A 24,275-nucleotide genomic window follows, 5' to 3' on the forward strand; every position below is an offset into this window, starting at 1 on the left:
ACTCTTTGCATCGATGGCAAAGAGGAGGCAACTGTTCAGAAAGACTGAATCTTTGTAAAATGCTTTGAGGTCTTTGGGAAAAAAAAAACTCTTTAGAAGTGCACAGTAATATCATTAATAAGAAAAACTCCTGGTGGTCCTCCTCAGTATCATGAACAATTTGCAAATATACAAACAGGGTTCCTACCCCTGCTCTTGTGAGTTACATCTCAGATCAAAGTGAAGGGCTGAGAGGCTGGGACAGCATGAACGCAGAAGATTAGGCTATCTCATTGACATAAATCCCTCTATCGTTAGAGGGCCTGCCCGAGAGAGTCCCAACTTCCTCCTGCTGGGCAGAGCAGGGCAGGGCAAGCAGGTCTGCCCAAAAGAGTCTTACCCCCTAAGCAGCGCGAGACCCGGGGCAGTCTCCCTGAGGGGATCTCTTGCGGTAGCCAGGGTGAAACTTTGCGGCGAGCAGCTCTGCCTGAGGGAGGGTGGTGGCTCCGGGACAGAGGAGCCTGAGGGAGTCTCTCCCCCAGCGACGGGCAGCGCTGCCTCAGGCTGGCTCGCTCGCTGGCCGCCCGGAGGGGGGCGGTGCTGCCGCTCCCTGTGCTGAAGTAGCTCCCAGGTGGCAGCGCCCCGCTCTCCCCTGCCCTCCCTCCGCACCTGTAGCGCGCCGCAGGCAAGTCCCTGCCGAGCCGCCGTAGTGCCGCGGCTCTGCCCGCTCCCTCCCTCTCTCCCTCCGCCTTTCTGCCGGGTTGGGGTATCGCGCCGCCGCTTCCTCCTCTGCAGCCCTTCGGCCGCGGCCCTGACGTCGTTTCCTTCCAACATGGCGAGCGCAGGTCGTTGCCGCCGCTAATGGAGGCTGGTGCGGGCGGGCGACTCCGGGGCTGAGAGCGCCACGGTCGGAGCTACCTGCCGAGCGGGGCTGCAGCGCCCAGGCCGGGCCCGTCCCCGGGGCCTCGCTCACGGCGCGGTGACCTGCTCCGCTCCCCCTCTCTGCCCCCCCCCCCCCCGCGGCCGGGCGGCCACAGTCCCGGACCTGCAGCCGCCCGAGTGCCCCCCGCTTGCCCGGTCCCCGCTGCCTTCCCCCGGCGGGAGCGGCCGGTCCCCCCGATCGCGCCCATGTATGAAGGCAAGAAGACGAAGAACATGTTCCTGACCCGGGCCCTGGAGAAGATCCTGGCCGACAAGGAGGTGAAGAAGGCGCATCACTCCCAGCTGCGCAAAGCCTGTGAGGTGGCCCTAGGTGAGAGCCGGGGAGGGAGCGGGGGCTGGGGCAGGCGGTGCCCCTGGGCTGACCCCCTTCCTCTCAGGTCCCCCTCTCCCGCAGCCAGCCGGGTGATGGGGGAGACAAGGCGGCGGTGGGGCCCGTTGGAAGGGGGGCGTGATCTGGGGGTTCACAGGCGTTGGGGGAGCGGAGGGGGGCTGATGGAGGGATTGGAGGGGGAGAAGGAGGGTTAGCTGGGGGCTGGTGATCGAAAGGCGGCATCAGACAGGCCCTTGTGATCAAGCCGAAGATGTGGCCGTCCTGGTGTTTGTGTAACTGGGGATGGGAAGAAGAGACCGGGGGGACCAAAGTCTTTTGGTTATTACACTGCAAGCAACTACTGGTGTGTTTGGATCCCGGAGAGAGAGAGGTTGCCGAGTTGCCCCTTGTTGACAGCGAGGGGAAGGGATGCAGTCAGTTGCCCTGGCGGGGTTTCACCGCCCCACACGCCCAGGATGAATAGGCAGAGAAGAAGGTGTGTGTGTGTGTGCTGAGCTGAGCTGACCTGGAAGAACAAGGCCGCCGGGGAGGGAGCAGGTGACAGGCAGCGATAAAGGGGGAGGGAAGAGAAAGAAAGGGGGATGATGGAAAACAAGAGACAATGACACTCAGGCCACGTCTAAAATTGATGTCTGTTCTCTGAATTAGGAAGCTATTCTATAGGGAGGAAGAATGAGGGTGGAGGAGATTCAGTCCATAGCTGTCTGAAAGGAACCTAGGTAGTGTTTGTGTATGGAGAGAAAAATAGCTGCTAGAAAAGGGGGTTTCTTTCATGTATTGCAGAGTTAATGTAACCACAGTGAAGGGAGATAAACATTGTGGGTGCGTTCATGTCGCTCTAGATGAACGAAGTATTAAGGTTGTGATATAGGTGACTGTATAAGGTTTAGGTGAGGAGATACTGAGAAGAAAAAAGGGTTGGCTGTGTGAAACATGCATTTTGGCTTAAACATCATGGTGTAATGAGCACAGGCCAAGGCACTGATCTCTGGACTGAGAAATGACCGCACATTCATCAAGATGATTGTATCATTTAATTGGAAGAAAATCTGCCTTTGAGTTGTTTAGATGTATTCTTTTTATCCTTAAATTGTCAATGCTGTCGGTGTTGTTGAAGTGATTTTATCTTATGAATTTTTGGTAATATGTTCATTTTAAGTAGATTTATTTAAAAGGACATAATTAACCTGAAATTTACTTTAAAAAATCAATTATAAGTCGTTTCATGCGCTATACCAGCTCATGAGTTTTTCTGCTACTTTTGTCGCTTTAAAATCATATTTTCCTTTTTAAAAATTAAAATAGTTGTCTCCTTTGTTTGTGATATACCCTGACCAACAGAGGAAATTGGATATAATGAAACTGAGACTATTCACAAAGTGCTGTCAAACACACAAAGTAAACAAATTGAAGAAAGTATTTCATCTCTAATCTTTGTGATAGTTTTTTTTTTTTAAAAGACAGAAGTGGGATAATGTCCATTTGACTTACAACATAGATTACGCACTTACCCTTTATTTACAACTTAAATTCAATTAACTAAATATAAAACATGCAGTTTTAAAAACTGAGTTTATATCTGGATCATTTTATGTGGACTTGGACAGTAGGAAACCTCATGTGATTATACTTTATTTCAGAAATTCAATTATTTATTTGTATCCCTGGAGCATCCAGATTCTAACACTAGGATGTTGGTCCCATTGTGTTAGGTGCTATAAAAATATAAACAGCTCTTGCCCTAAAGATCTTGCAGTTTAATATCCTGATCATGCAAACTGATCTTTGCTGGCAGACCCATACTCACAATGAGCCCCACTGATTACTGTGTCAGTGTTGAGTTTTACTGAAATCTTCAACTGTGGTTCCAATTCCAAGATTGGCATCTAAATAGGGACAAGACATGACACATGGGTGTGAAGACGGCAGAAGACAGGAGAGTGAGATAGATAAGGCAATACAAGATTGTATATATTAGCTAATATAAAACATGAAGACTTCATGGGTCTTTTGAATAGTATAATTGAACAAATTATAGTGTTTTTATTGTAAAAAATATTTAGATTGATAAAATAAAAACCTTAATGGGTGATTGTTTGGGGACTCAACATTTTTATAGCCCCATCTTCTACTTAGAACAGTGATATTTAGCTCTTGAATAGCAGTTTCCATCCATAGATATCTACATGCTTTACAAAGGAAGGGAAATATCATTTTCCCCATTTCACATATGGGGAAACTGAGGCATGGAGTGAGATGTCTCACCCACATCACATCGTGGCAGAGATAGGAATGTGGCTGATTCCTAGAAATGTTATGATTCCTAATCTATTCCCCTATCAGCTCGGACTGCCTCTCCACATTATTATAGAAGTCTTTTAATTGTAATTATGTAAATCTCGGTTTTCACTTCTTGCTTATAAAACCAAAAACATTACCATCTTGCATTTTTGGATGTTGAGTGCTAAAACCAATTTTTAATGAAACTTTAGTGAGGCCTTACATAATGATTTAAAGCAACTGCAGGTGATCTGCTGAGGAATTGATTTTGTTTTTCTTGGTTAAATGGGATTTAGCTTTTACCTAATGTTACTAAAATGCATTGTATATATTTAAATCAGCTAAAATATTGTTGTCGGTCTGAATAGTTAATCCACAAAGTTCTAGTTAAATTATTTCATGAATTTTTTTAAAAAGCTTTTTCATTACTAATTTGGGATCTTCTCAAGCATAGCAGTGCCAATGATATAATAATAGGATATTACCTACTGACAGTAGATTAGAAGAATACTGTAATTAAAATCAGTTGTGACTCTGATCCAAATATTAGTTCTGCCTGGGTCCTTGTTTTGCAGGATATGTTTTAGTTAATACAGATCTGCATATTAAACAGAAACTAAAAAATATTTTAGCCAAGGAGTTTTTGGACCCACCTTTTGGAGAGAACCTTTAATAATAACAACAACAGCAAATACATGTGTGCCATGGAACCAAAGGAAGGTGGACAGAGAATACGTTTTGGTCTCTTTATGCTTTCTATTTAATTGTGTTCATTGCTAAAAATCTCAAATGCTTAGATGCCTTAGAAATATGTAAGATATACAATACTGATATAATATGAAGGTCCCTACTCAACTGTTTACATTTACTGCTCAATCATAGTGAACAACTAAAGGCATTGGGGGGCGGGATCCTGAATCTTAACAGTAAAATTATAATGGACTCTATCTGTAAAGAATTTGAAATGCACAAAATAGCCAGCTGCTGCTTACACTGTTTTCTTCATACAGGTATATGTGGCCATCATTAGACAAGCCTCTCTGCTTTTTTTAGAGTAGCAGCCGTGTTAGTCTGTATCCGTAAAAAGTAAAGGAGTACTTGTGGCACCTTAGAGACTAACAACTTTATTAGAGCATAAGCCACGAAAGCTTATGCTCTAATATATTTGTTAGTCTTTAAGGTGCCACAAGTACTCCTTTGCTTTTTTTCAATAATTTTTTTTTTGTATTGTTCAAATTGTCAGGTTGGTGGGGTCCTATATTTGGTCTACTTAATGTTCCTTATATTAGATCTGGCTGTAAATTTTACATCTTTGTTTCTAAAAACAATTTTTTGGCGTTCCTTTTGTCCTGTTTTTTTAAAATCATGTGGTCAATGTCAGGAGCCCAGCATATATAAATAACAAGTAAAAAACAAAAAACTTCTAGCGTACTCATGTACTAAGCAAGGAAATTAGTAAGGAAACATTATTTTGAGATTTCAAGGGGTTATTGTGAACAACAGGGAGTTTAAAACCTTTAAAATAGGAATATTTTCACTCCTTACTTATAATCCCTACATATTGCTTGGCATTCTTTACTATTACATTTTTCTTAGAATCTTACTCTGTAGTGTGTTTCCCTTTTGAAGCGTGAATGAAGGAAACTTTTTTCTTGAGTATTAACTATGATTGAGTATGATTCTTTCTGCCAACCAGGAGTGAAGATGAGGTTCTTTTAATGTAAACATCTTCATTTACCGGTTATTAAAATGTAAATTTAACCTTCTTTTTTTTTTTTTTGTGCACACAAAATAATTTGAATTATAGCTATGTTTTCTTCAGGTTTTTTAATCCATCAGAATTAAAAGTCTGGTATTTACATTCCATTTTACCCCCCCTCCCCCAATTAAAAGCCTTTTTACCTGGATTCTGGTCTCGTCTGCCAAGTTGTGTAGGGTTTCATACAGAACACTGTCAGTTAAGTCTTGAAATTTTCACTTTTTTTACATTCCATTGTTTGTAATGCTTCTGAGAAGCCTGAACATTTCATATATTCTTTTCCACTCCTTTACTGTTTCTTGTGGAACACAGGTGACAAAAGAACTGTACATTGTTTACTTATTTGTGCACCAGTATCTTTTAAAATGTTATCAGGAATGCATTCATCTTTTGAATTGTTTGTTAATTTATTGCCTAATGCAGTCAATAGAATTAGATCTCCCATTATTCTTAGTGGGGCGCAGGCAAATGATTGCTACCATTTTGTGTTTTGTGGTTGTAATTTTAAGTTTTTCAACCATATTATTACATTGTCAAGGTAAATTGAAACGTGTGCCTAATCTACTTACGTATCCTTAAATTATTTTTCAGTTTGGATGGTAACAGGATTTTAATTTATTAATTGAAATAAAATGTTTAGTATTAAACATTTTTGTGTCAGTTGGTGTGTGAACCTGAATGGCTGGAGAGAGAATTCACAGAAAATAAGATTCACTTCTGGAATTTGTGGTTTATATACACAGTACTTGTGTAACCACAAGTTAGAATGATCTCTGGTCATATTCCCATCAACCATCTTAAATCTGTAAACTCCAAACAAACTATATAGAATTGTAAACAAAACAAGAATAATGGAACTACGCATCTGCTTGAAGTTCCCTGAACTGATGACACTGAAAACCCTGCCTGGAATTTAATCCACAAAAATCCATGCTGTTGTCTGGGTTGGCAAGGCCTACATTTATGACCCCACTGGGTGACGTGTGACATGGCTGTGGAACCTCCTGCAGGGAGGTCTGTTCAACCTTTGTACCGTGTCACATGCACGCTCTGTGTGACCATTTAGTATAGATACCACGTCATGCAATTGTTGCAGTGATAAATATCAGCATAGAATTACAATTTGAGTGTCATTCTCTGAAAATGACAAAAAGCTAGACTAAACCTACCTCTCAGTAGACTTGATTCACCTTCCCCTCAATCTGTGAAAGTAGAGATGAGCTGGGTGGGTCTCCTCTGCTCTGCTTTCTCTACTCTTCACTGTAGAACTCTTTCACATAGTCACCTTCTAGAGTGGGAGGGAGTGTTGGATAGATGTGTAGTAATAGGTATAATGGTAAAAAAAAAACAAAGGCCATGTCATGAATATGTACAGCATTTAATAAGTCCCCTTAAAAGTTAGTGCAGTTATAAAAATTTAGTGATTTAATTTATCATTGGCCTTTTCTGGAATAAATGCTCTTGCAAAGTTGTTAGTTATTTTTCTTGTGTACGCTGGCAGGCTTCTTATCTTAAATGACATCTTGTACCTTGTTACTAAACTTGGTGGTTAATTTTTAGATACTGAGGCCAAGATTTTAGAGCGCCTATATGCTTGATCGGAAAGATACAATACTTAGAAGAATTACTATCTTTTCTCTTGTACTCTTGGGTTGCTATGAAAAGAATAATAAACCTTGCAGTTACATTGTCCCAATAGCTTCTTCTGATTCAAACAGAGTTCTTTTAAAAATCTATTAATGTTAGATTATTAAAATGGGTTAGACTCTTCTGTTTTTTATATTGTTTGTTATGTCTCAGATAGCTTTTGAAGCAACAAAATCTCATTGGTTAATATTGTCACTGTCTTCCCCCTCAACACTTATTGTTATATTCTTCCAGTTGAGATGTCAGGTAAGGAGCTTACTGTATTCATGCTGTTGCTAAAAGGGGCACTGTGTAATTAAGACTTTTCTTCCCCTTTTGCTAAGACCGAAGACTCTCTTATCAGTAACACTATCTTCCAGGTTTGTTAGCACATCTGAGACTTGATGTAGTGTTACCAGTTAGCCAGATTTACAGGACTGAGGAAAACCCGTGTAGTTAGAAAACAAGGCTCCATATCTTGAACGCCTTATTCAGTAATTTCTTGACTGTTTGGAATGATAACACTGACCAATGCTAATCCTTGGAAGGGAAAAAGAGATACTAATTCCTTTTGCTCTAGAGTTACTTAATAAGGACTGAAAGAACGAGGAATACTTGTGACACCTTAGAGACTAACCAATTTATTTCAGTATAAGCTTTCGTGGGCTAAAGCCCACTTCATCAGATGCATGCAGTGGAAAATACAGTAGGAAGATTTTTATATATATATATACACATACACACACACACACACACACAGAACATGGAAAAAATGGGGGTTGCCATACCAACTCTTAACGAGACTAATCGATTAAGGTGGGCTATTATCAGCAGGAGGAAAAAAAACTTTTGTAGTGATAATCAGGATGGCCCATTTCAAACAGTTGACAAAAAGGTGTGAGTAACAGTAGGGGGAAAATTAGCATGGGGAAATAGTTTTTAGTTATTGTAATGACTCATCCACTCCCAAGCCTAATTTAATGGTGTCCAGTTTGCAAATTAATTCCAGTTCTGCTGTTTCTTGTTGGAGTCTGTTTTTTAAATAAGTGCTGTGAATCTCTGATAAGCCAGTGTCTTGTATTAGGTTTATTTTTTATAATAAGTTATTGTGGATCAAATGTGGGTAGGGAAGAATTTAATGGATAAGACATGCCAATTCTTTTGTTGTCCTGGTAAAATGAAAAGCCAATGGAAACTTTCACCCTACTTGTAAATACAGAGTTCCAGTTGAAAAACAATAAAATACATCATATTTACTGTCTCTGTCACCAACAGAAGTTGGTACAATAAAAGATATTGCCCCACCCACCTTGTTTAATATCCTGTGACTGACATGGCTATAACACACTGCATAAAGTAAAATATATCCTCAATTTAAGATATAAAAATATCTCTAAGCTTTCTTTATCTTGACTTTCAATACATTCTGAACCTAATTTTAAATTTTTGTCTTAAAACATCTTTGTAACACAGAAAGTTCAACTTTTGAAGCTAGTGCTGTATAATAAACTGCAGTAGGGCTAATTGGAATGTTTAAACTTAAATGATAAAGTTGTCTTGTGACCACACTGATCTGTTTCTAACAATGAATCATCTTTGACCAGGAAAATGAAAATGTGAAATCTTCTTTTCTGTGTTCCCTACCAGCACATTTTTCCTCATCTTACTACCTCATTCCGTTCTCTTCTGTCTTTGTCCCCCTTTTTGCTCCAATCTTTCCTCCTTTTGTTCTTCACTCTCACTATCTACTTCTTCTACCTACTCTGCTTTTTCATTTTTTAGAATTATAGTGGCACTGATTCTGGGTATGTTGTTGTATGGGGGTATTCCAAATCGGAATATTTTAAGAACTCTCCTGTCTGTAATGACTGGTGAAATCAGATGTATGATGAGTCGGGTTTTCCTGGAGTCCTTCAGAAAAAAATGGCACCGGAGGTAATACTGTAACAGCACTTGATTTTAAAAATGGCTGGCTTACGGCTCTGTGGCCAATGAAAATTGACAAATAGGAGTGGTAAATTGTAGTTTCAGATAGCATAGCTGCGGTATATGTGTTTGGAGGTAGAAGGTTCTTGTTATGTCTTTTTTGTGTTGTTCATGAGGGCTGTATAGGTTGGCTGTAGGACCTTGAACAGTCAGGGAGAGACTGGTCTGTTTATTTGTGTATCAGTTTGGGCCATTTGTCTGGGCCCCTTTGGTCTTCGATCAGCTTCAGTGTTTGAAGTCTTTGAATAGTTAATCGCTCCTTGTTAATGGGACTGTGGAGATGAGCAGCAAGGTTCAGTGTATATATACCAGTTGCCAGGCAAAATCCTGAAGAGGCAAATAGAGAATTTCAGAAGGAGTTTACAAGAGGGCATGTAAGAGGCTCTTTTTCTAAGTGGTGTTCTATGTTTGATAGCATAGTGGCTAGCTGTGAATTGGTATCTGAGATCTGTAATGGATGTTCCATGTTTACTTTCCTGCCTGAAGGCAGAATGGACTTCCAGTATATGAAGTGAAAGTTGGTGACCTGGAAGAAAAGATTCTTGGATTGGAAGGATAAGTACAGATACTATGGAATCTCAGGGAGGCTGAGAAGTTCTTGGACAGCCAGATTCGGAAACATCATTATCCCAGATTCAAGGACAAAAGTAACTGGCCACCAAGAAACTGGAAAAGAGGTATTTGGAGAGGAAGCTTGACAGTTTGTACCCACCAGAGGCAAGAGGATGAAGTGGCATTCTACACTGTTGGAGGCAGATGAGAGTTGGCAGCCTCTGACTACCCAAGAGGAGAGGACCAGGAGGAATTATACATGTCTAAAATTTTCCTTTTGTTACCATGTCTTCAACATGCAAATTACGGAATATATCTCTGAATATCTAACTGCTCGAATGCAACAGAAAGGTATATAGGACACACTTGTGGAAGGCTGCTCAGCCCAAACCATAAGAAAATCAAGCATGCCCACAAAAAGATCCAGCCCTCTGAGTAATACATATGGTTCTTGTTGGAGAATTTTATATTAATAATGGAAATAATATTCTGCAAAGGACAGGTGGACAACAGAATTTCTTCCTTGGGCCAAGCCGTGATACTTGATACTCTAAAGGATATGTCTTCACTACCTGCCGGATCGGCGGGCAGCGATCGATCCAGTGGGGATCGATTTATTGCGTCTAGTGTAGACGCGATAGATCGATCCCCGAGTGCTCTCCCGTTGACTCCTGTACTCCAGTGCCACGAGAGGCACAAGCGGAGTCGACAGGGGAACAGCAGCAGTCGTCTCACTGTGGTGGAGACCCCACGGTAAGTCGATCTAAGTACGTCGACTTCAGCTACGTTATTCATGTAGCTGAAGTTGCGTAACTTAGATCGATTTCCCCCCCCCCCACGCCCAGTGTAGGCCAGGGCTAAGATTGGATGGCTTCTTAAATCAGTAGGCAAGGAGCCACTGGTGATGATGCATGTCAGTGGTAATAATGCTAATTCATGGGATGTCTTGCAGATTATAGATAGGTTGTGGAATCTCCGTCATTGGAGATTTTTAAGAGCAGGTTAGATAAACACCTGTCAGGTACATTCAAGATAATATTTAGTCCTACCTTTAGTGCATGGGGCTGATCTAGAAGACCTCTCAAAGTCCCTTCCAGTCCTATGATTCTGTGACTTCAGAGAACTCAAAAGGGTGCTGTAGTAGAAAATAAGTTGGATATTCTTCTCTGAAATCCTGTCCTGTCCTGTGAGTGAAAAAGGCAGACGATTCTAGAAGTGAACTGCTGGCTAGGCAAGTGGTATAATGTAGTGGGTTTTGTGAAATGTTGCTCCACCTTCTATGGGGAAGTAGATGGCCTCCATCTTGGTAGAAGAAGAATGGATCCCCTAGGGGGCTGGCTGGACTTCAACTAATAAGAAAAGGGAGAGGGTGAAAAGAGGAAACAAGTGAGCACTCGTTTAGCCCATCTAAGATGTTGAGAAAAAAGTTAATCAAGACACCAAAGGACACAAAGAAAATAAATTCTTTAATTGTCTATACACCAATGCCAGGAGCCTGAGTAATAAAGATTAGGCTCATAAATGAGCCAATTAAAGTTGAGCTTGTTGCTGGGGGAAAGATTCACATGACTGAAATGTTAAATAGGTTATAAGCATTGATTTTTAGGAAGGATCAAGTGGGCGAAAGGGAAGGGGTAGATGCTTACATACTATAGTGAACAGCATGGTATAAGAACCAATATAGAATGGGAATGGAAGCCCTCTGTCAAAAATGGCATGACCAGTTTTAGTCACTGACCACTTAGAACATCAATCCACAAGCATTTAAGATGATTTGCTTCCAACAGATAAAGCGCAAGGTTGTGTACAAGGTGGTGTCTGCTAGACACCAAGTTGCATTAGAGAACAGGGTGACCATCTCCTTAAGCACCTAGCTACAATGTGTAAGGGAAAAAAAGCTATGTTACCATGGGGACTTCAGTCTGAGTGATGGATACTGTAAGTCTCATGCTGTTAGTACTAAATTGTCATTGCAATTTCTAAAAATTATAGAAGATTTCCTAACTCAAAAAGTGTTGCATCCAGTATGGGGTAATTCTATATTAGAAATCATCTAGATGGATGATGAGGAGTTGATCGCATACTAAAAATTAGTGATAGATTAGATACAAGTGATCATGACCTGGTTCTTTTTGCACATAATAAATTTTGATAGTTCAAAACAGTGATTTTTATCCATCTGCTTGAAAGGGGCCAGTTTTACAATGCTGAAAACAATTATGAGCCAAATCAGTTGTGAGAGAGAATTAAACAGAAAAATGTGAATAACTGGGAATAATTGTTTAAGAGCATTTTATTAGATTATAAAACAAACAAAAAAAATACTTAACAAATAGAAGGGGGAAGTTCATAGTAATGCATATAAATCGGAAGGTAGGAATTATAGAAAATTGATGAGGGAAGCAAAAGGACATAAGGAGAAATCTATGGATAGCAGAGATAAGAACAATAAAGAGTTTTTAAATTATATTAGGAACAGAAGGAAACCTAACTGGTATTGGCCCATTACTAGAGAGAAATTGTAGCTATCAGTAATAATGCAGAAGAGACAAAGTGCTCAATAAGTGTTCTGTATTTGGGACAAAGCCAGATGATGTAGTCATAGCATGTGGTGATGGAATACTTTCCGTTCCAACAGTAACTAAGGAGGATGTTACACTGCAGCTACTAAAGCTAGACATTTTAAAATCAGTGGGTCCAGGTGGCTTGTATCCAGTAATTTTTAAAAGTGCTGGCCAAGGAGTGCTCTGCACTATTAATGTTGGGTTTTTTTTTTTTAAATAACTCTTGTAACGCTGAGGAAGTTCCAGAGGACTGGAAGAAAGCTAATGTTTTACCAGCATTTAAAAAGAGTAACTGTGTAATTATAGGCCTGTCAGCCTCACTCATTCCTGAGCAAAATAATGGAATAGCTGGAATGGAACTCACTAAAGGAAAGTAATATAATTGATGCCAGTCAGCATGAGTTTATGAAAAATAAATTTTGTCAAACTAACTTGATTTTTTTTTTTAAGATTATAAATTTGGTTGATAAAAGTAAGTGGTGATGTGATAAACTTCTGGAAGGTATTTGACTCAGTACCACAAGACATTTTAATTAAGAAACTAGAACGATACAAAATCAACATGCCACTTATTAAGTGGATGAAAAACTGGCTAACTGATCTCAAAATGTAGTTAATGGGAAATCATCAAGTGGGTGTGTTTCTAGTGGGGTCCTTCAGGCATCAGTGTTGGCTCTGCACTATTTAATGTATATATAAGTGACGTGGAAGAAAACAAAAATAATTACTGATCAATTTAGTAGATGACATGCAAACAGAGCTGATGTGTTTTGTTGCCCATGGCTGAAAATATTTTTGGCACTCCCCAATCAGCTGAGCACAAAAAAAGAAGAAAAAAGGCCAAGCATTGCGGCTTTGGGGCGCCAAGGGTGAGAAGGGGAAGAGAAGCCAAGCACCTGCCTGCCCACTCCAGATGTTGATGCTGAGGGCAACAGCCAAAAAACAGCCAAATGCCTGCCCATTCCTTCCCCTGAAAGTTGATACCCAGGTTGACTTCCCTGCACACAGATTGGGGGAGGGGTAAATAATGAAGAGGACACTCACTGATGCAGCACGATCGCTTGGTAACTTAGCGCATGGCTACATTTGCAGTTGTAGAGCGCTGTGAGTTAAACCCACCTTCATACAGTGCAGTAGGGAAAGCGCAGCAGTTTGTCCACACTGACAGCTGCAAGCGCACTGGCGTGGCCACATTTGCAGCACTTGCAGCAGCATTGGGAGCGGTGCACTGTGGGCAGCTATCCCACAGAGCACCTTTTCCCATTCTGGCGATGTGGCTTGGGGGAAGGGGGCTGGGAGTGTACTGTGCGCTCTGTCTTCCCTTTCGGTCTGCGGGAACTGCTGAGGAATATGCTGACGTTTGGCAGTTGAGTTATTCCTTAAGATTCAAAGTGACAGTGAGGACTCCAACGATGATATTGACTCGAGTATCGCAAATGACGCGCGTTTGCTTGTGGCATTCACGCACATGCTCACCACCGTGGAACGCTGCTTCTGGGCTCAGGAAACAAGCACTGAGTGGTGGGATCACATCATCATGCAAGTCTGGGATGACGAGCAGTGGCTGTAGAACTTTCGGATGAGAAAAGCCATTTTCATGGGACTGTGAGGAGCTTGCCCCCACCCTGCGGCACAAGGACACGAGATTGAGAGCTGCCCTGATGGTGGAGAAGCGGGTGGCTACTGCAATCTGGAACCTGACAACTTCAGAGAGCTACCGATCGGATGCTAACCAGTTTGGAGTGGGGAGGTCTACCATTGGCATCGTGTTGATGCAAGTTTGCAGGGTCATTAATCACATCCTGCTCAGAAGAACTGTGACTCCGGGTAACGTGCATGACATTGTGGCTGGCTTTGGACAAATGGGTTTCCCTAACTGCGGAAGGGCGATAGATGGGACTCATGTTCCAATTCTGGCACCAGCCCACCTAGCCTCTGAGTACATTAATCGGAAGGGCTATTTCTCTATGGTTCTCCAGGAGCTCGTGGATCACCATGGGCGTTTCGTTGACATTAATGCAGGCTGGCCAGAAAGGTGCATGACGCACGCATCTTTCATAACACTGGCCTGTTCAGGAAGCTGCAAGCCGGGACTTTTTTCCCAGACCAGAAGATCACCATAGGGGAAGTCAAAATGCCCATTGTGATCCTTGGAGACCCCGCTTACCTTTGATGCCGTGTCTCATGAAACCCTACACAGGGAGCCTAGACAGCAGCAAGGAGCAGTTCAACAACAGACTGAGCCAGTGCAGAATGAGTGTGGAGCGTGCTTTTGGCCGTTTAAAGGGTCACAGGCGCTCTCTGTATGGGAAGCTGGACCTGGTCGATAACAGCATCGCTGCGGTTATATCTGCGTGCTGTACCCTCCATAACATTTGTGAAGGGAAGGCTGAATGATTCACTCAGGCATGGAACTTGGAGGTTCAACACCTGGAGGCTGAATTTGAACAGCCAGAGAGCAGGGCTATTAGAGGGGCCCAGTGCAGGGCTGCAAGGATTAGGGATGCCTTGAGGGAGCAATTTGAGGCTGAAAGCCAACAGTAATGTCTGGGGTGGTTCCCTGCACGGGAGTGAAGTGTGGTAGGAATCTGTGTTTGCTACTAACTTGCAGTGCCTGTTGCTTTCCTGGGCTAAGGTTTCTTTACGTTATGCAATAATAAAGAATGTTTTCAAAGCCAAAAAAATCAATTTATTGAAAAGAAACACAACACAACTGCTTGGGAAACACCAAGGGCAAGGGGGTGGGGTGGGATGGGGAACGGCACAATCACAGATTTGCGTATGCCCTGTCTGGAGTGCTGTGCAATGCGTGCTGCACTTCAGGATGGCTATGCTGCATGGTGATGAGGGTTGAGTGCAGTGGGTAAGGGTAGTAGTTTTCAGGGCTGGGTGGTGAAACTACAGGTGTCGGAGGCAGCTGATGGCGGTAAGAACCCGGATGTTGGGGGTTGGAGGTGACATGGTGGCACAAGGGAAAGAGTTTTGGGACAAGGGCTGCAGGTGGGGGGGCAGGCACGGTAGTGCTCCACCTGCATAGCTACGAGTGCCTGGATCAAGTCCACTTGGCGCTCCATGGTGCTTATCAGTCACTCTGTGCTTTGGTGCCAGCAATCCTCATTGAGCTGGCGAACCCTCCTTTCACTCTCCCACTACTCCTGCACTTTTTTATTTTCATTAGTTGAATGCTGCATGACTTCATGCAGTATGTCCTCTTTGCTTCTACGTGGCCTCTTCCTGATTCTTTGCAGCCTCTCGGCCGTTGGTAACACAGACGGCTGAGATCTCAAGGTTGCATCTGTAAAGGCAAAATGCAACACTTAACAGAGGCAGCATTGTTCACACCAGACAAAGCAATGATTCCTCCGTACCCAAGGGCAAGCTAGTCCTATAGGAAAAGGGGAAGAGTCAATGGAGACTACACCAAATATGAGCCCCAGGAGGATACAGGATAGGTTGAAGAGGATTACAAGGGAGAATAGGAATGGAAAGAACTTGCAGCCAGAGGGAACACTGGAGAATAGCATCGTCACCAGGAAAAGGCAGGTCTATGTGATCGGGGACTCTTTACTGGAAGAATAGATAGGCCTATAACCAGAGCTGATCCAGAGAATAGAAGGGTATGCTGTCTGCCGGGTGCTAAGATACGGATATAGACCAGAGGTTGAAAAGGATCCTAAAGGGAGCAGGAAAGAATCCCCTAATTATCCTTCATGTGGGAACAAATGATACGGCTAGATTCTCGCTGGAAAGTATGAAGGGAGACTATGCTAGGCTGGGGAAGACGCTTAAGGAAATTGAGGCTCAGGTAATCTTTAGTGGCATTCTGCCTGTTCCTAGAGAAGGACAACAAAGGTGTGACAAGATTATGACTATCAACAGATGGCTTAGGCAGTGGTGCTATAAGGAGGGCTTTGGGATGTATGACCACTGGGAGGCATTCATGGACAGAGGACAGTTCTCTTGGATGGACTTCATCTGAGTAGGGAAGGAAATAGACTTCTAGGATGGAGGCTGGCACAACTGATTAAGAGAGCTTTAAACTAGGAATTTGGGGGAGATGGTTGGGAGATGTCCCGGTAATCTCCACGCCGGATTTTAGCATTGAGAGGAAAGAAAACGAAGTAAGAAAGGATACGGCCGTGGGTAGGAGGAAGGGCAGTGTAGATACAAGTCTAATAGGTTATACTGGCTGTAGAATGACTGTGCCTAATAGGGTACAGAATGTGAGTGGGGCCAAACAGCAAAAATTAAGATGTTTGTACACTAATGCGAGGAGCCTAGGTAACAAAATGGAGGAACTAGAGCTACTGGTGCAGGAAGTGAAACCAGATATTCTAGGGATAACAGAAACATGGTGGAATAGTCGTCATGACTGGAGTACAGGTATTGAAGGATATGTGCCGTTTAGGAAAGACCGAAATAAAGGTAAAGGTGGTGGAGTAGCATTGTATATCAATGATGAGGTAGAATGTAAAGAAATAAGAAGTGATGGAATGGATAAGACAGAGTCCGTCTGGGCAAAAATTACATTGGGGAAGAAAACTATTAGAGCCTCCCTGGGATAGTGCTCGGGGTGTGCTATAGACCACCGGGATCTAATTTGGATATGGATAGAGCCCTTTTTAATGTTTTTAATAAAGTAAATACTAATGGAAACAGCATGATCATGGGAAACTTTAACTTCCCAGATATAGACTGGAGGACGAGTGCTAGTAATAATAATAGGGCTCAGATTTTCCTGGATGCGATAGCTGATGGATTCCTTCATCAAGTAGTTGCTGAACGGACTAGAGGGGATGCCATATTAGATTTGGTTTTGGTGAGTAGTGAGGACCTCCATAGAAGAAATGATTGTAAGGGATAATCTTGGTTCAAGTGATCATGAGCTAATTCAGTTCAAACTGAACGGAAGGATTAACAAAAATAAATCTGCAGCTAGGGTTTTTGATTTCAAAAGGGCTGACTTTCAAAAATTAAGGAAATTAGTTAGGGAAGTGGATTGGACTGAAGAACTTATGGATCTAAAGCAGAGGAGGCCTGGGATTACTTTAAATCAAAGCTGCAGAAGCTATCGGAAGCCTGCATCCCAAGAAAGGGGAAAAAATTCATAGGCAGGAGTAGTAGACCAAGCTGGATGAGCAAGCATCTCAGAGAAGTGATTAAGAAAAAGCAGAAAGCACACAGGGAGTGGAAGATGGGAGGGATCAGCAAGGAAAGCTACCTTATTGAGGTCAGAACATGTGGAGATAAAGTGAGACAGGCTAAAAGTCAAGTAGAGTTGGACCTTGCAAAGGGAATTAAAACCAATGGTAAAAGGTTCTATAGCCATATAAATAAGAAGAAAACAAAGAAAGAAAAAGTGGGACTGCTAAACACTGAGGATGGAGTGGAGGTCAAGGATAATCTAGGCATGGCCCAATATCTAAACAAATACTTTGCCTCGGTCTTTAATAAGACTAAAGAGAATCTTAGGGACAATGGTAGCATGACAAATGGGAATGAGGATATGGAGGTAGATATTACCATATCTGAGGTAGAAGTGAAACTCAAGCAGCTTAATGGGACTAAATCGGGGAGCCCAGATAATCTTCATCCAAGAATATTAAAGGAATTGGCACATGAAATTGCAAGCCCATTAGCAAGAATTTTTAATGAATCTGTAAACTGTAAGGGGTTGTACCGTATGACTGGAGAATTGCTAACATAGTTCCTATTTTTAAGAAAGGGGAAAAAAAGCGATCCGGGTAACTACGGGCCTGTTAGTTTGACATCTGTAGTATGCAAGGTCTTGGAAAAAATTTTGAAGGAGAAGGTAGTTAAGGACATTGAAGTCAATGGTAAATGGGACAAAATACAACATGGTTTTAAAAAAGGGTAGATCGTGCCAAACCAACCTGATCTCCTCCTTTTGAGAAAGTAACAGATTTTTTAGACAAAGGAAACGCAGTGGATGTAATGTACCTAGTTTTCAGTACGGTGTTTGATACCATTCCACATGGGGAATTGTTAGTTAAATTGGAAAAGATGGGGATCAATATGAAAATTGAAAGGTGAATAAGGAATTGGTTAAAGGGGAGACTACAATGGGTCCTACTGAAAGGTGAACTGTCAGGCTGGAGGGAGATTACCAGTGGAGTTCCTCAAGGATCGGTTTTGGGACCAATCCCATTTCATCTTTTTATTACTGACCTTGGCACAAAAAGTGGGAGTCTGCTAATAAAGTTTGCGGATGATACAAAGCTGGGAGGTATTGCCAATTCAGAGAAGGACCGGGATATCCTACAGGAGGATCTGGACGACCTTGTAAACTGGAGTAATAGTAATAGGATGAAATTTAATAGTGAGAAGTGTAAGGTCATGCATTTAGGGATTAATAACAAGAATTTTAGTTATAAGCTGGGGACGCATCAATTAGAAGTAACGGAGGAGGAGAAGGACCTTGGAGTATTGGTTGATCGTAGGATGACTATGAGCCGCCAATGTGATATGGCTGTGAAAAAAGATAATGCAGTCTTGGGATGCATCAGGAGAGGTATTTCCAGTGGGGATAAGGAGGTTTTAGTACCGTTATACAAGGTATTGGTGAGACCTCACCTGGAATACTGTGTGCAGTTCTGGTCTCCCATGTTTAAGAAGGATGAATTCAAACTGGAACAGCTACAGAGAAGGGCTACTAGGATGATCCGAGGAATGGAAAACTTGTCTTATGAAAGGAGACTCAAGGAGCTTGGCTTGTTTAGCCTAACTAAAAGAAGGTTGAGGGGAGATATGATTGCTCTCTATAAATATATCAGAGGGATAAATACTGGAGAGGGAGAGGAATTATTTAAGCTCAGTACCAATGTGGACACAAGAACAAATGGATATAAACTGACCACCAGGAAGTTTAGACTAGAAATTAGACGAAGGTTTCTAACCATCAGAGGAGTGAAGTTTTGGAATAGCCTTCCAAGGGAAGTAGTGGGGGCAGAAAATCTATCTGGCTTTAAGATTAAACTCGATAAGTTTATGGAGGAGATGGTATGATGGGATAACATGATTTTAGTAATTAATTGATCTTGAACTATTCATGGTAAATAGGCCCAATGGCCGGTGATGGGATGTTAGATGGGGTGGGATCTGAGTTACTACAGAAAATTCTTTCTTGGGTATCTGGCTGGTGAATCTTGCCAATGTGCTCAGGGTTTAGCTGATCGCCATATTTGGGGTTGGGAAGGAATTTTCCTCCAGGGCAGATTGGAAGAGGCCCTGGAGGTTTTTTCGCCTTCTTCTGTAGCATGGGGAACAGGTCACTTGCTGGAGGATTCTCTGCTCCTTGAAGTTTTTAAACTTTGATTTGGGGACTTCAATAGCTCAGACGTAGGTGAGAGATTTTTCACAGGAGTGGGTGGGTGAGATTCTGTGTTCTGCGTTGTGCAGGAGGTCGGACTAGATGATCATAATGGTCCCTTCTGACCTTAGTATCTATGGATCGACACAATTGTGTAATTTGCCTGTTCCAAAGCGAGCGCACATAACCCATGGGAGCCCAAAAACGGTGAGTAAGCACAGGGTCAAGTATGTTTGTTTCATGGCTGTACTGTCCTCTGGGTTTCTATGCTTTGGGGAGAGCCAGCAGCGGCAGGGGGCCCCTGTACTGAACATTGGCCCCACATTTTCCACAGGCGTTTGTCCTGGAAGATATCTCGCTGCTGAGGGTGACCAGGGAAGCAAGGGAGGGTCTTCTACTGCAATGTGACTTCCACCCTGGCCCGTGTGCAGCAATGGTCCCCCCATCCCTCATGGCACAGTGGCATTGAGAAGTTAACCTTACTGGGATGAGGACAACAGTGGCTCTCCCGACAAAGCTGCTCAAGCGCATTGCCCAAGTTCTGGCTGAGACCTTTGAAGAGATCACTGAGGCCGATTACAGTGATGTGAGAGAGCACATCAACGCCCTGTTCCGCATCTAGGCATGCATGCAACCTTAACCCTCCTCGCCCCAAGAGCCTGCACCAAATAACTTCCTTCCCAAAATAAAAGCCACTTACCGGGAACCTCCTCTGGTGTTTGTCCTGCCCCAGGCACTGGCTGCCGAGACTGCTACCTTCCTCCTGGCTTGAGAACCGCTCCTTGCTGCATGCGTCTAGGGATTCCGGGGTGTCTTCTTCCACCGGAGCACCCTCGCTCCCGCTTTGCTGCTCCTCCTTCTTCTCGTGCCTTTTTGCACTGGACTCTGAGGTGTCCATGGTGGTACTCGGCATGGAGGTGGGGTTGCCCCCAAGTATTGCGTTCAGCTCTTTGTAAAAACGGCAGGTCGCAGGGGCAACACCGGAGCGGCTGTTTGCCTCTCGGGCTTTGCAGTAGGCATTCCGCAGCTCCTTCACTTTAACCCTGCAATGCGTCCCGGTCATGGCCCCTTTCCAGCATGGACCTTGATATCTGCCCGAAGATATCGTAATTCCTGCGGCTGGAGCGCAGCTGGGACTGGACAGCTTCCTCGCCATTGCACCATACTGGGGCTCGTCTGGCATGTGGAGGCATGGTCACCTGGAAAGATTTTCTGAGAGCATTCCATACCTGGCTGAGCAAACAGGAAGGGGACTTTCAAAATTCCCAGCGAATCTAAAGGGCAGGTCTGACGGTTGGTCACCTGAGGGCAGGGCAGTAGAGTTCAAAGTGATGACCAGAGTGGCTAGAACGGGCATTGTGGGATACTTCTGGAGGCCGATCACAGTGCAAGAACAGACCAGGGCGTCCATACTGACGCTGTGGTGCTCCAGTGGTGGCGCAGCAAACGTTATTCCACTCGCTGAGGTGGAGTACCAGCCGCGCTGTAGCCGCACAGACAGAGTGCTCTGTGTCTTGACAGTGTGGATAAGGAGTGAGCTAGGGCGCCCAGATCTCCTTTATTGCTCTGTAACTCGCAAGTGTAGCCAAGCCCTTAGGCTCAGATAATCAGTGTGTGTTTTAGTATGACCATACGTAAAGTTATGCATCAAGAACAAAAGCCATAATGTACCTGATGGAGGATTCAATCCTGGGAAGCAGTGATTCTGAAAAGGAGTTGATGATCATTGTGTGTGTGTGTGTGTATATATATATATATAAAATCAGCTGGACATTTTGAAGATTCTGGCCAAAGGAATTGAGGCAATCCTTTGATGCATAACTAGGGGAATATTGAGTAGGAAAAAAAGATGTTATATGATATGTGTATTTGGTATTGCTGTGACCGATAATGGGATACTATGTCCACAGTTGAAGAAGAATGTTGATTAATTGGAGGGGGTTCAGAGAAGAGCCATGCAAATGATAAAAGGATTGGACAACATGCCCTATAGTGAAAGACCCAATGAGCTCAGTCTGTTTAGTTTATCAAAAAGAAGGTGAAGGGTTGATTTAATCACAGTGTATGAGTACAGTACTCTACATGGAAAATAGAAATTTAGTAATAGAGAACTCTTCACTCTATCAGACAAAGGGATAACAGAATCCAAAGGCTGGAAGTTGAAGCTAGACAAATTCAAACTAGAACTATCATAATTTTTAGTGAGGATAATTAGCCATTGAAACAATTTACTCAGAGTTGTGGTGGTTTTTACATTGGTGTAAACTTTTAAATCAGGATTGGATGTTTTCTAAAAGACAAGCTCTAGTTCAAACAAGAATTAATTCAGGGAAATTCTATGGCCTGTATTGTGCAGGAGGTCGGACTAGATAATCAGAATGGTCCCTTCTGCCTTTATAACCTATTAATCTTTGAAAAATATTCCCTGCTGTTGTGGGGACAATTTTTTTCCCCTTGAGGGAGGAAACAATCTATCTTTATGGCAGCTTTAGTATGTGTAGTGGTCGGGGGAGTTCTGGGGTGGTTTTACTATATTAAAAATACAAGTAAAGTTTTACTGTACTGCATGAAGCTTGTGGCTTCATTGCACAAGTGAATAGAATACTCCTAAAATACTCAAGGAGCTGACTGAGGAGATACCTGAGCCATTAGCAATTATCTTTGAAAAGTTATGCAAGACGGGAGAGATTCCAGATGACTGGAAAAGGACAAATATAGTGCCCATCTATAAAAAGGGAAATAAGGACAACCCAGGGAATTACAGATAGTCAGCTTAACTTCGGTACCCAGAAAGACAATGGATCAAATAATTAAGTAATCAATTTGCAAAAATCTGGAAGATAAGGTGATAAGTAACAGTCAGCGTGGATTTGTCAAAAACAAATTGTGTCAAACCAACCTGATGGCTTTCATTGACAGTTTAACAAGCCTTGTGGATAGGGAGGAAGTGGTAGACGTGGTATATCTTGATGTTAGTAAAGCTTTTGATACTGTCTCGCTTGATACTGACCTTCTCATAAACAAACTAGGGAAATGCAACCTAGATGGAGCTACTATAAGGTGGGTGCAAAACTGGTTGGAAAACTGTTCCCAGAGAGTAGTTATTAGTGGTTCACAGTCATGCTGGTAGGGCATAATGAGTGGGGTCCTTCAGGGATCAGTTCTGGGTCCGGTTCTGTTCAATATCTTCATTAGTGATTTAGATAATAGTATAGAGAATACACTTATAAAGTTTGCGGATGATACCAAGCTGTGAGGGATTACAAGTGTTCTGGAGGATAGGATTAAAATTCAAAATGTTCTAGACAAACTGGAGAAACGGTCTGAAGTAAATAGGATGAAATTCAATAAGGACAAATGCAGAGTACTCCATTTAGGAAGGAACAATCAGTTGCACACACAAAAAATGGGAAATGACTGCTTAGGAAGGAGTAGTGCAGAAAGGGATCTGGGGGTCATAGTGGACCACAAGCTAAACATGAGTCAACAATGTAACACTGTTGCAAAAAAAGCGAACATTATTCTGGTATTAGCAGGAGAGTTGTAAACAAGACACGAGAAGTAATTCTTCTGCTCTACTCCGCGCGGATTAGGCCTCAACTGGAGGAGTATTGTGTCCAGTTCTGGGTGCCACATTTTAGGAAGAATGTGAACAAATTGGAGAGAGTCCAGAGAAGAGTGACAAAAATGATTAAAGGTCTAGAAAACATGAACTATGAGGGAAGATTGGAAAAAATTGGGTTTGTTTAGTCCGGAAAAGAGAAGACTGAGAGGGCACACAATAGTTTTCAAGTATGGAAAAGGTTGTTACAAGGAGGAGGAAGAAAAAATTTGTTCTTAACCTCTGAGGATAGGGCAGGACAAGAAGCAATGGGCTTAAATTGCAGCAAGGGAGGTTTAGGTTGGACATAAGGAAAAACTTCCTAACTGTCAGGGTGGTTAAGCACTGGAATAAATTTCCTAGGGAGGTTGTAGAGTCTCCATCATTGCAGATTTTTAAGAGCAGGTTAGACAAACACCTGTTAGGAATGGTCTAGAGAATACTTAGTCCTGCCACGAGTGCAGGGGACTGGACTAGATGACCTCTCCGGTCCCTTCCAGTTCTATGATTCTGTGATGATGCTGGTGTTGTTTTAAGTGAAATGAAGAAATAATCAGAAGTAACTTTTCTTTTCTTTTCTTTTTTTTTTTTTGTAAATCACATGCAAGTTAGCTACTTTCTCCTTGTAGGTCACTCTGGTGTGAGGTAGATCTTCAGATCTGTCTCCTCCCATCAGTCCCTTCCCCTCCAGGAATGAGAAATACAAAAATAAAATTGAAATTGATTAAAAAAAATAACCTTTATGGAGTTACGGACTTTGAATCAAACCGCTATTTATCAAATATTGATTTTTTTTTTGAGGGGTGGGGGCATGGAAAGAATCCTCATACCGCAGCAGTAGCACTGATCAAACTTCCATAATACTCGTCTTAACTCCCATTTCTTTTCATTCTTCTTTTCTCTGTTTACTTAGTTCCTTCTTATATTTTACTTTAGCTAGAACAACACACACAGTTTTGCAATACCATCTCTTTTGTGTGGAGAAGTGGCATGGTTGCAAAATAGGGTCACGCTCTACCCGTAGCAAGTTTCATGTAGCTAGCACTGAAATTACTTGCAGTGAAACAGCACATAGTCTTTGCTCTGTTCTTATTTTTATTATTGAATTTTGCTGCTAAATGGAGATCATTGTTCTAACAGTATTGACTATAATGTCTATCTTACTTTTTGTAATATTTATAACTTTTTTTTGACCAAAAACATTTTTTCTATCCCAGCTTTTTAATTTGAGGGACTTGTGAAAACATTCTTGCAGTTTTGGGTCAAATGTAGTATTATTAAATACACTTCCAAAACTTAACCCATATTGTATTAAAGTGTATATT

The 24,275-nt window shown here is 42.4% G+C and overlaps 1 protein-coding gene across 2 annotated transcripts in view; it reads left to right on the forward strand.

The window, feature by feature from the left end:
• Window positions 1-600: 600 nt before the first annotated feature.
• Window positions 601-24,275, forward strand: part of ARFGEF1 (ARF guanine nucleotide exchange factor 1) — a 181,745-nt gene continuing 158,070 nt past the window's right edge. Inside the window, exon 1 of one of the 2 annotated variants that reach the window (XM_073330931.1) lies at window positions 601-1,231. In XM_073330931.1, coding sequence (XP_073187032.1) covers window positions 1,108-1,231 — 124 coding nt within the window. In that variant the 5' untranslated portion in view covers window positions 601-1,107. The remainder of the gene's footprint in view (window positions 1,232-24,275) is intronic. The other variant, XM_073330927.1, reaches the window with a different exon arrangement.

Source organism: Lepidochelys kempii, chromosome 2, assembly GCF_965140265.1.
Source record: "Lepidochelys kempii isolate rLepKem1 chromosome 2, rLepKem1.hap2, whole genome shotgun sequence".
In the NCBI taxonomy this organism is placed as follows: domain Eukaryota; kingdom Metazoa; phylum Chordata; order Testudines; family Cheloniidae; genus Lepidochelys; species Lepidochelys kempii.